Consider the following 12,845-nt stretch of genomic DNA (forward strand, 5'->3'; position numbering starts at 1 on the left):
CATTCCATGCAAACTTTTTGTCACCTGCCTGCCCAGTGCTGTGTGAGCACTGATGCATCCAATCACTGCTGCATTCCCTGAAATTCTTTGGGAATCCTTGGGAAAACTGATGGGATTTCCTGGTAACATACATTAGTTGGCCATTCCCATCAGCTCACCACAATCCCTGCAGGAAATGATGAAATCTGTCATCCCTTAAATTTCCTGTCCTAGAGCACTCCAGAAAGTAAGAAAAGGGGGAAGAAAACGTGGAATTTGAGCTCAGCCTGGTTTTACATCCTAAAAGGAATTCTGCTCTTGGAATGACTTCATTACCCAGCCAAGTGGAAGCTGAAATAGTTGCAGTGCTTTGAAGGTCATTACTGATTCATCAAGATTCATTACTGCTCTGCTAATTAGCAACAGAAGGCCCAGGCACAAACACATTTCCCAAATGCCAGGACTTGCAGGGATTTATTAACATCCCTCTGGATGTCTGGGATGGGGGGAATTTCCTCTCCCTGATGTTTGTGTGGTTCCTCCTGGAGTGGGGCAGGAGGGGCTGTGTCAAATCCTAAGGAAGGAGGAAATCCAGGAATTCCCCAGGAGGTTGGGAAGGGACGTGTGGCTCTGGAATCCCCCTTGTTTAGCAGGAATTTTTTTTTTCCCTTGACATTTTCAGCTGGAAAAACACGGATTTATGTCCTGAGTGTCTTACATAAATGGACCTGAAGTAATCCCCTCGCTGCTCCCCCCATATCTCAATAAAATAGGTCAGTGAAGAGTGGGAATTGAGATTCCAACATGGAATATCTGCCCTAGAAAAGCCCTGACATCCAGAAAACCCACCCTGGGCAAATGTTACTGAGAGCCAGGCTGGGTTTTTCGGGATATGTGGGATTGTGCCATGGAAACCTGGAAAGAGAAGATGCTAAAAAAGCAACAAGATGTTAAAAAAGCAACAGAAGCCTCAATAAAGTGGGTTTGTGGTAAGGGAAATGAAAGAGGTGGATCAGAGGTGTCAGCCTGTGCAAGGGATTTTTTTCTCTGCCTCAAATATGGATTTAAGCAGGAAGAATCAGCTTTGGGATTGGGATGGTTTGCTCTGTTCAGGACACTGTTTTTATTCCCAAAAATCAGCATTTTTCCCTTCTGGCTCATTCCTTTTCCACCTTTTTCCCTGGATACATCATTGAGCAGGAAGGAGATTTGTTATTTTGGATATTTTCCTTTATTTTCTGCTTTTGCTGCTCTGGATTGCCACGGGAAGGTTGGAGGAATGCTGATCCCTCTTTTCCTGAGGGAATCCTTCCTGTGGCTCATTCCCATCCCCATGGGCACAGCCCCATGTCCCACATGGAAAATCCTCAAACAAATTCCTGCCCTTGGGATGAGCCTGAGGATGTGCTGAGCTTGTGCCACCCCAGGATGGGAACAGCCCAGAGAGGGACCTGGATTTGGGATGAGCACGGGGCAGCCTGGAGATCTCCAGATCTCATGGAATCATGGAAACATGGAAACATGGAATCATGGAATCACAGAAACATGGAATAATGGAATTGTGGAATCGTGGAATCATGGAATTATGGAATTACGGAAACATAGGAACATGGAATCATGGAAGCATGGAATTGTGGAATCGTGGAAGCATGGAAGCATGGAATTATGGAAACATGAAATCATGGAATCATGGAAACGTGAACATGGAATCATGGAATCATGGAATTGTGGAAGTGTGGAATCATGGAATCATGGAATGACAGAAACAAGGAATCATGGAATCATGGAATAACAAAATAATGGAATCATGGAATTATGGAAACATGGAATCACGAAATCATGGAATCATGGAAACATGAAATTGTGGACTTGTGGAATCATGGAATCATGGAATTATGGAATGACAGAATCACAGAATCATGGAATTATGTAATCATGGGATCATGGAAACATGGAATAATGAAATCATGGAATCATGGAATTATGAAATCATGGAATCATGGAGACATGGAATAATGAAATTATGGAACCATGGAATCACAGAACCATGAAATCATGGAATTACGGAATCATGGAATCATGGAATAATGAAATCATGGAACCATGGAATCACAGAATCATGGAATCATGTAATCACAGAATCATGGAGCTGTTTAGGTTGGAAGGGTCACCTTCCGCTATCCCAGGTTGCTCCAACAGTTCCAGGGGTAAATTTGGCTTTCCACAAGTTCTGCTACATCCAGGCAGAGGCTGTGCAATATGAAAAGGGCTTCCCTGTCAAGCTAATCAGCTCTCCATTAAATTATGAATTAATTAAAGCTCCAGGCTGCTGCTGCAGGACCTGCAGCCTTGATCTGGTGGTGCCACAGGAGTCCTCTGGTCATCCTGTTCCTGCTTTGATGAGACATAAAAGAGGCCTTGATTCCAGCTTGAAATGTTTATTGGAGTCACAGCCGTTGCATAACGAGGATGTGGGGTTTGGGAGGTAATTAGTGGCTAATTAAGATATTTGTAAATCTTAAATCACCATCCAGAGCGATCGTTGACTGTGGCCTGTGGTTATTGCAGCAATGGATGGGTTTGGTGAGCAGTTATCCTTGGAATTTATCTTGGGAAGGAGCAGAAGGCATAGAAAAAAGCTGTATTTTGTTAAAAATATTTGTCTTTTATAGCTCTGTTTTCATGCTCCATGCACAGAGTTTTTCTTGTTAATTCCATCCTTGGGAGCCCCTTCCTATCCTGCCCTACAGCCCTGGGAAATCTGATTTTTCTGGGATAAATCCACCCTCCCAGCAGGATTTCTGGCAGCTGGCAGCCTCTGTTCTTCTCCAGAGTTTGTGGATGGGCTCCTCATCCCGTGGTTCTCCTCATCCATGGATGCTCCTCAGCACAGCTCCTGCAAAACTGGAATTCATTTCCCTAATTTGCTGCTGGCTCTGCATGTTCTGGGTTTTAAATGTTCCTCTTTCCTCTGGCTGCAGAACAAGGTGGTGGTTTAGGGTTTTAGTGCTGTGTTCCAAGCACTGATCCTGGAATAATTTCCCTGCCTGAGCAGAATTTTTGTCCAAAAATCAAGATCATCCCAACCCTCAGGATCGGACTCTTTGTCCAAAACCTCACCATCACTTCAGGGTGAGAGGAAACAGCCTCAGAGGTGGTTTAAACTGGATTTTTGGGAAAATTCCTTCTCAGAAAGGATGGAAAAGGATGTCCAGGGGAGTCCCCTTGCCTGGAAATTTTTATAAAAAGTGTGGATGTGATGACCATGGTGCTGGTTGGAGTTGGTGATCTTGGAGGGCTTTTCCAATTTAAAGGATTCTGTAATTCCATAAAATCCATGGTGGATTATTGTGTCCTCGTGTGCAGTTAGGAGTGGTTTGTGCCCCAGAAAAGATGGAATTTCCTCTTTGGAATTGGGTCTTGCCTGGGGAGACACAGGGATGGGAATGATGGGAAAGCACCCATGAAATCCAGCCAGGAATTCCTGATGGGAATTTCCACAGTAGTGCCTTGGTGGACCCTCTTCCATGGGGGTAAAAGGCCATGGAAAAAGGTAAAGGAAATTCTAAGTTTTCTTGGTTTTAGCTGCTTTTCCAACCATTTTTCCAAATCAGCAAATCTCCCCCTGGGCTCTTCTCTCACCTCTGAGTCCCTTCCAGCTCCTCCAACATTTCTCCCAAAAATCTCAGAGCAGCTGAGCAGTTCCAGCCTCTGTTTACAGACAGAAGCAGCACAATTATCCTTCAGGAATAATTATCCCTCTCTGCCCTTCCTGGGTGGAATGATCTTGCTCAAATTGATTTTGTGCCCCAGCTCAGCCCTGCCTTAACTCCAGCATCACGTCAGGGCATGAATCATGAGCTGGGCCCAAACTGCAGCTCAGGCAGAGGATGATTAATCCCAGCCACTCAGCCCTTCAAATTCATAAATATTACAGAAGTAGGACACACAAATAACTTCATTCTCCCTTCCAGCCAGCACAGTGTGGATTCCTCATTATTCCTGAGCCAGGCTGGGTTTGAATTCCTGGGATGTTGTGAATTCCAGCAGCTCCTTGGGGAGATTCTCTCTGGGTGATCTCAGTTTGGATGATTCCTTGATGTGCTGCTCAAACTCTCCTTTGCTGTGCTGGATCCTCATTATTAGGATCAATCCATGAGGAGCAGCCACATTATCCAGGATTTTTCCGTCACTGACAGGGGTCTCTCCAAGGAAATGATTTCCAGATGCTCCCAAGGTTACAGAAGTGACAGCAGCCCCCAAAATCCCCAGGAAGAGCTCAGCAGCTGTGAGGTCACCATTGTAGGGGCTCCTTGTCCACCTCTGCTTGTCCTGGAGTCCTGGAATACTTTGGGAAGGGAGTTAAACCCACCCAGCTCCATGGGCAGGGATGTTTTAACAGGATCACAGTGCCTCTCAAGGATTTCTCTGTCTGCAGCTTCTTGCCTCTGCCAACAGCTCCCTGGCATTTAATTAATCTGTCTGTTAATTAAGCTGGAATTTGATCCATCAGCACATCAGAAAGCTCGAGTAGAACTGAAAACATCCAGAGTACACAAGGAATAAATATATTAAGCTCAGGAATTTTTTTTTTCTTCCCCTCAAAAATAGCTGTCATGTCCTGTCCCCATTCTCCCCCAGACTGTGCTGGATCCCAAATCCTCTGGAATGACAGTGGAAGTGCCCCAGGAGAGCAGCTGGAAGAGTTCCTGTCTGGTTTTACTCACTCCAACAACAGGAACATCTGTCCAGGGAGCAGAACAAAAAATGAGGGGACAGGAGAGCAGTGACCTGCTGCCACCTCAGCTCGTGCTGGATCAGCACCAGGGGGGCTGAGCTGCCTCAGAGATTTTATTTAAAACCAGGATTTATTTATTTAAAACCAGAGATCAGCAGAACCTGCTCACCCCAGGCCACTGCCCACTCACAGGGTGACAACGTGGCTGTAAATCTGTGCTGCTGCAGTGCCACCAAGATTTCTGTTCTCCAGGTGTCACCAAGGATTTCTGCTCTCCAGGTGTCACTTTTCCAAGTGTCACCAAAGCTTTTTGTCCTCTGAGTATCACCAAAACTTTTTGTTCTCCAAGTGTCACTAAAACCTTTTGATTTCCAGGTGTCACCAAGGCTTTTTGTTCTCCAAGTGTCACTAAAGCTTTTTGTCCTGAGAATGTCACCAAAGCTTTTTTGTTCTCCGAGTGTCACTAAAGCCTTTTTGTTTTCCAGGTGTCACTTTTCCAGGTGTCACCAAAGCTTTTTGTCCTCTGAGTGTCATCAAAGCTTTTTGTCTTGAGTGTCACCAAAGCTTTTTGTTCTCCAAGTTTTGCCCTCCAAGTGTCACCAAAGCTTTTTGTTCTCCAAGTGTCACTTTTCCAAGTGTCACCAAAGCTTTTTGTTCTCCCTGCACTCTCCACTTCAGGAAACTGCTGAGAGTGTGAACTTATTTTAGAGCCTCTTGATGCAGGAATAAAGGAAAATCTGTTGTTTCCAGTTAGGATCAGGAAAAATCATGGGTTTGTCCTTTTCCAGCTTGGGCAGTGGATCTGCAGGAATGAGGGAACATTCCTTGTTTCCATCTAGGATTTAGGGAATTTTCCTTTCCTCATGGATTTGAGCCTCTGGACCCACCTTTGCACAAGTGGTGGGGAGAGAGGAAATGGCCTCAGGTTGTTCCAAGAAGGTTTTGGTTGGATATCAGGGAGAATTCCTGCCTGGCAAGGGTTGTCCAGCTCAGGGCAGGGGTGGAGTTTCCATCCTTGGAGGGATTTAAAATCCCTCTGGATGTGGCACTTGGGGACAGCCCAGTGGTGGCCATGGAACAGTTCAATGATCTCAGAGGGTTTTCCAATTTTAACAATTCCATCATTCCCTGTTTCTGACCTCACCCAGACTCACCATTCCCTGCTCCTGTGGGGTTTCCCTATATCTTTGGGAAGGAAACAATCCCATTTTCATTTTCTCTTCAAGCCTTTTGAGCTGGATTGCTCATGGAGACAAATCCCACATGCCTGCTGTGTCACCACTCCCCAAAACCTGGGATTTATTTTCTCAGCCTGTTGCTAATTCCAGCTACATTTGCCAGCAGAACAGACAGTTCAGAGATAATTAAATACCTGTGAGGTTGTGACAATAAATAGCTGGGCTGGAAAGGGGAAACCCTGCCAAAAACCTTCCCTGTGCAACAGTTTGGGGCTTTTTCTCTCTCTAATTAGAGAGTGGAGAATCAGGATCTAAATCTGGGGGATCTGGACCCATAAATGGGGTGGAGACAGAGAAATTCTGGGACCTCATTGTTTTGGTCACTATTCCCCAAATGTGACCCAAAGCTGCAAACAGATTTTGGATTCATGACATTGCCCCTGGAATTCTTCATCCCTGAGCAGAAGTTTGGGGTTTTTTCTCCCTTTAATTAAAGAGTGGTGAATCCCCCTAATTAGAGAAATTAGAGGGTCTAAATTTAGGGGATCTGGAGCCATAAATGGGGTGGGGACAGAGAAATTCATGGTGGGATCTCCCTGTTCCCCAAATGTGACCCAGAGCTGCAGCCAGGCTTTGGATGGATGGCATTGCCCCTGGAATTCTTCATGCTGATGGATGGCCTTGTCCCTCCTGTCCCCTCTGCTGTTCCCAGGAAAAGGTGGATGAATCCCAGGATCCATGATGAGCTGTCATCTGTCTCACAGGCACTGCAAAATGCCACGGGAGTGAGGAGCCAGGGCTGTGAGGGGATCTTTCCATCTGGGACACTGACAGAGCTTTCCTTATCAGCTCTCACCACCCTCGTGGTGCTGCTCCTTATCTCAGCAAGGTGCAGCTTTCTGCTGTGCTGTTATCTCTGCTTTTTTGGGAAAAACTGATGGAGCAGGAGGGGGAATTATTGCATTGGCACAGTGGATTTTTGTCGTGGATGTGCTTTTTTATTTCCTCTCCTCCAAACATGGATGTGCTTCCTGTGGTTTTCCCAAGTTCCCTCCTTTGTCCCAGCTGGAATTCCTGAGCTGGGGTTGGGTAACTCAGACCCTTTGCTCTCACACAGCCTGGAAATGTTGGAATCTGGAAGAGGCTGTGTGTCTATCCCATGTTCCCAGGGTTAGATCCTCATGGAATGTCCAGAGGGAAAATTCCCATCCTGGCCCCATCAGGGGCTGCAGCAGAGCTGTGGGGCTGGCACAGGGATTTCCCTGGGATCACAGGGACCTCAGGATATCAGGGATCTCATCCCTCAGCAGAGAATCCCTGAGCCAGGGCAGGTCAGGATTGCCAGGGACCCTGAGGTGCCAGGAGTGGGAGCAGGGCTGGAGGAGCCTCCAACATCCATCATCCATCCATCATCCATCCATGGATCCATCCATGGATCCATCCATCATCCATCCATCCATCATCATCCATCCATCATCCATCCATCATCCATCCATGGATCCATCCATCATCCATCCATCCATCCATCCATCATCCATCCATCCATCCATCATCCATCCATCCATCATCCATCATCCATCCATCCATCCATCCATCATCCATCCATCCATCCATCATCCATCCATCATCCATCCATCATCCATCATCCATCCATCATCCATCCATCCATCCATCCATCCATCCATCATCCATCCATCCATCCATCCTCATCCATCCATCCATCCATCATCATCTCCATCCATCCATCCTCCATCCCATCCATCCATCATCCACCATCCATCCATCATCCATCCATCATCCATCCATCATCCATCCATCATCCATCCATCCATCCATCCATCATCCATCCATCCATCCATCATCCATCCATCATTCATCCATCCATCACCCATCCATCATCCATCCATCATCCATCCATCATTCATCCATGGATCCATCCATCCATCCATCATCCATCCATCCATCCATCCATCCATCCATCCATCCATCCATCATCCATCCATCCATCCATCATCCATCATCCATCCATCCATCCATCCATCCATCCATCATCCATCCTCCATCCATCCTCATCCATCATCCATCCATCCATCATCCATCCATCCATCCATCCATCCATCATCCATCCATCATCCATCCATCCATCCATCCATCATCCATCATCATCCATCCATCATCCATCCATCCATCATCCATCCATCCATCATCCATCCATCATCCATCCATCCATCATCCATCCATCCATCATCCATCATCCATTCATCCAGCTGGGAAAGGCTTGGAGCCAAACATCCCAGCCAGGAGCAGATCTGGGAAAGGATAAATCCAGGATTTTTCCTGTTCCACACAGGGCTCTGTCACATTTGACCTCAGCTGAGAAGCCACAAGCCAGGTCAGCTGGAAAATCCAGGAGGATCCTGGCTGCAGGCAGCCACCTTTCCCTATGAACTGTATTTTCCTTCTTGGAAAAACACCTTTCTCCCACTTTGGTCCATGATTTCACAGTGCTCCAGCTCCCCTGGGAATCTTCCTGTGCTCAGAACCTGCCATGGAACAAAACAACATAATTGAGAAATAATAATGTTTTATTAATAGTAGGGATGTTTTATTAAGCAGTTGTTATTTATTTCTTCTTAATTGTTCCTGATTTTTTTTTTTTTCAGTATAAAATCATTCTTCCTTCCCTCCCCTGTGGAAAAGCTCTTCCCATGTCTGCCTGTCCCACCTGACAGGAGCTTTTAAAGCCTTCAAAGGAGCTGAAAGCAGCACTTTGGTTCCTGTGCAAGCCCCAGATTCCAGCTCTGATTCCTAGCAGGCTTGTCAGGGCTGGAGACAGCCAGCAGATCCCAGGGGAAAGCTGGAATTGCTTCTCACCAGGAGGAGTTTGTTGTTCCTGTCCCTTGGGGCTTGAAAATTGCTTTGGAATATTTTTTTACTGCAGACAGGAGGGAGATGCAGGCTGAGTTTTGTCAGGCCTGGCATTCCAGGAAAGGAGCTGAGGGAAGGACAGGGAGGAGAGGAGAAGCTCCTGGAGGAGCTGTTTTCCCACAGGGAATGTCTGTCCGTGCTCCAGGACAGAAGATCCATGAGGAAAGCTGAGTTTGCAGGAGGCAGCAAAGGAAAAGGAGAGTGGGCAGTGTTTGAATCAGGATTTTCCATCTCTCCATCCACCACACAGCATTCCAAGCATTTCCCAAGCAAGGCTGGACACCTCCCACTGCTCCAGCACTGCCAGGGATCCAGGGGCAGCCACACAAATCTGGGAATCCCAGCCCAGCCAGGAATTCCCAATTCCCAATATCCCACCCATCCCTGCCCTCTGGCAGTGTCCCATTCCCTGTGTCCTGTCCCTCCATCCCTTGTCCCCAGCCCCTCTCCAGCTCTCCTGGATCCCTTTAGGCTCTGGAAGGGGCTCTGAGATTTCCTTCAATCCTTCTCCTCTCCAGGGGAACATTCCCAGCTCTCCCAGCCTGGCTCCAGAGCAGCAGCTCCATGGGTTCCTCTGGATTTGCTCCCACACATCCACATCCTTATCCCGTGTCCTTGGCCATCTCCAGCTCACTGTGAGCTGCTCCTGCTCCATGGGCTGAAATAATTCCAGTGTCCCTTCTGGAATTGTTAATGCCAATCCCTGTGGAATAAACACCAGGTTGATGAAGCTCCTGTGACAAACCCCAGCTGCATTTTGGGGTCAAGCCTCCAATTCTGGGGTGATTTCTCTGTTGCCACAATCCTTCCTCATCTGCAGCCATTTTTCCAAGGGCTGGATAAAAAATCAGCAGCCATGCTGTTATTAAAAAAATGGGATTTAGTGCCAAATAATCCTAAAAAGGAAAGCCAAACTGGCAGTGGGGTGATGAGTGATGGTGGGAAAGCACTGGGATGGTGCCAGAGAGAGCAGGAATGTCACAGCAGGGCTGGGAAATCTTCTCTGAGGCTCTCCAGGCTGCTGAGAACTTCACCCCACAAACCTGGCAGCTTCCAACGAGTGCAATCCATGCTTTTCTGTGGATAAATTGCTTTTCCATGGGTTATTCCAAGCAGGAAACCTATTCATGGAGTCCCATCATTGACCCTTCTCTTATGAGACTGAAAGTTGTGATTTTGATCCTCACATGGGCACCACTGTGTTAATTCTCAGGATCTTCCTTTTTCTCTTCAGTCAGAGTTGGGATTGAAAGCAGGAGAGAAGGAATTTCATGTTCAGACTCAGATGTTTGTTAATTCTCAGCCATGTCACAGTCAGTGCTGCAGCACTTGTAGCTAACGAGCTAAAAATGGTGAAATTGTGATGGATCTCACTTGTTACAAGGTCTTTTAAGGCTTAATTATCCAATTAACAGCTAACACCTAAATTATTTTTACTTTTGACCCAATGACCAAACACCTGTGACCCGCAGTGAGGCATTTTCTATCCAATTACAAAAATACCACCTAAACCCATGAAGAACAGGGACAAGAAGAAAGAAAATTCTACCCTGAAACCTCCATCTTGCTTTCTACCTACATATATATTTATATATATATATATTTTATATATTTTATTTATTTATTTATATGCACATACATATATATATTATATTTTTATATATATATTATATTTATATATATTTTAAATATATCTTATTTATTAATTTATATACACATACATATAAACATTATATATATTTTTATACATAAATACAATATTATATTATATTATATTATATTATATTATATTATATTATATTATATTATATTATATTATATTATATTATATTATATTATATTATATTATATTATATATTATTGTTGTTATTGTTTTATTATTGTTATTATTGTTATTTTATTGTTATTATTGTGTATATATTGTGTATATATTATTTTATTATATTATGGTATCTATTATATATATATTATATATATATATTATACACATACACATACATATATAGATTTTTTTTCTGCCTATATATTCCTACCTACAGTATTCCAAAACCCCAAATTCCAATTTTTTTCCACCGTGTGACATCACACCCTTCTATGAAACTCTTCTACAAAACTGCACACCGGTGATTTTAACTCTTACCACTCAACTTTGGAATCCTCCTCCAAGCCCTCAAAGCAGCATTCCTTTGTTGGGGGGGGGATGCAGAAAATCCCAAATTATCCATTTTTCCCACTGCTGTCCCCTCCCGTCCCGCAGTGCCCCCCAACCTGACGGTGCCGCAGGAGAAGTCTCCGCTGGTGACGCGGGAAGGTGACACCATCGAGCTGCAGTGCCAGGTGACGGGCAAGCCCAAGCCCATCATCCTGTGGTCACGGGCTGACAAGGAGGTGGCCATGCCCGACGGGGCCCTGCAGAGCGAGAGCTACGATGGCACCCTGCGCATCGCCAACGTGTCCCGGGACATGAGCGGCACCTACCGCTGCCAGACCAGCCAGTACAACGGCTTCAACGTCAAACCCCGCCAGGCGCTGGTGCAGCTCATCGTACAGTGTGAGTCACACTTGCTCTTTATAGTCTTGGTGAGCTGAGAAAAACGTTGGTTTGTTCCTCACTGTCCTGGTTTGGGGACAGGTGTCTGCCAATAAAGGCAGGAGCTTCTCTTTGAAATGGAGAATGTAAACCCCCTCCCTACAAATTATTATTATGATTTTGAAATTAAGGGGCTCTCAGGTAAAGAGATGGGAATTAGCAATAACAGTTCTTTCCTAGGACAATTAAACTAGCAATGCAGTATTACACAGAACAATCCCAGCCCTGGCAGAGTCAGAATCCAAGCTGGCACAGTCAGTCAGTCAGGGTGGTGGCACAGTCCCATTCCATGGTGCTGCATCCTCCTGCAGGGGCAGATGTGGCTCAGCTGGAGCAGTGCTCCTGGAGAAGGGGCAGTTTCCTCTGAAGCTCCAGGGATGATGTGCAAGGCTCTGGTTTTCCTCTGGAATCCAGTGGAAAGAAGGTGCCTTGGTGTCCCAAATGTCAGTTTTTCTCTGGGTAGGAAAGGCTTGGCTCCTGCCCTGGCTGGAGCATCTCCCAGTGGGATGATGGAATTTTCTCAGCCATGCCCTGGGACTCAGTGGCCATGAACAGGAGATATCTGCTGGAGGGAGGATGGGCTGTGGGAAGATAAAGATGATTGCCCAGCTGGTTTAAAGATGGCCCATGAGCAGAGAATGTGTGCCAGGAGATCAGGGGCACTGCCCCAGCCGGGTCAGCAGATGGGACAGAATTCACATTGCTGGACACATCCTGCATTGCAACCCAAGACACTCCCCTAAACAAACAAGCAAGAGTCTTATGGCTGTTACATATTTGATGTGGGGTTGTTTGTCTCTGTAGCTCCCTGAATCCATGAATTCCATGTAAATATGGAAGTAAAAATGACATAAGAGTCTCATTTCTGTTTAGAAAAAAAAAAAAACAACAGAAACAAAAAACAAGCCAAGTGTGAGGCAATCATTATTTTCACCACAGCTTTGAATTCCTTGTCACAGGAACAAACAGATGAGATGGGAGGACATATTTCTCTAAATGCTGAGCTCATTTGTCGCTGCTGTGTAAAACAAGGAGGAAAAAAGGAGGGCAAGAGCTGTTCCCTGGGAGCTGATCTGCATCCAGATCCAGGCAGCCCTGCTCTGCCAGCCAGCCTCGGGAGTGGGGAGGGGAGAGGGGGGATCAGTTATTTTTTATTTTGGAAATGGGCAGCATTTGTTGTGGGAGCACGGAAAGGCTGGTTTGAGGTGGTTTCTGGGGAACAACAGGGGGATAATGAGCCATTCTTTGTGCTGAGTGACTTCCCTGGGTCTGCTGCTCTGTCAGGACTTAATTTGGGTGTTTTAAGAAGTGCAGCCCTCATTTATTCCACTTTCAAACACCCCAATCTTCTGTCACTTGGCTATTTAGCAGTGTTCTGTGCCCAGCACAAGTGACCTCGTTGGGGCCTCCAGGGCAGAGCTGCTCCTCACAC

At 45.9% G+C, this 12,845-nt stretch overlaps 1 protein-coding gene across 2 annotated transcripts in view; it reads left to right on the plus strand.

Annotated features, from left to right (window-relative positions):
- The window catches only part of MDGA2 (MAM domain containing glycosylphosphatidylinositol anchor 2), a 196,376-nt gene that overhangs the window by 120,253 nt on the left and 63,278 nt on the right, over window positions 1-12,845 (plus strand). For both annotated transcript variants that reach the window (XR_013774537.1, XM_079307819.1), the window contains exon 8: window positions 11,081-11,374. Coding sequence is in view for 1 of the 2 variants with exons in the window: in XM_079307819.1 (XP_079163945.1) it covers window positions 11,081-11,374 (294 nt within the window). In the remaining variant the exon portion in view is untranslated. The remainder of the gene's footprint in view (window positions 1-11,080; window positions 11,375-12,845) is intronic.

Source organism: Erithacus rubecula (genome assembly GCF_903797595.1).
Source record: "Erithacus rubecula genome assembly, chromosome: 6".
NCBI lineage: Eukaryota > Metazoa > Chordata > Aves > Passeriformes > Muscicapidae > Erithacus > Erithacus rubecula.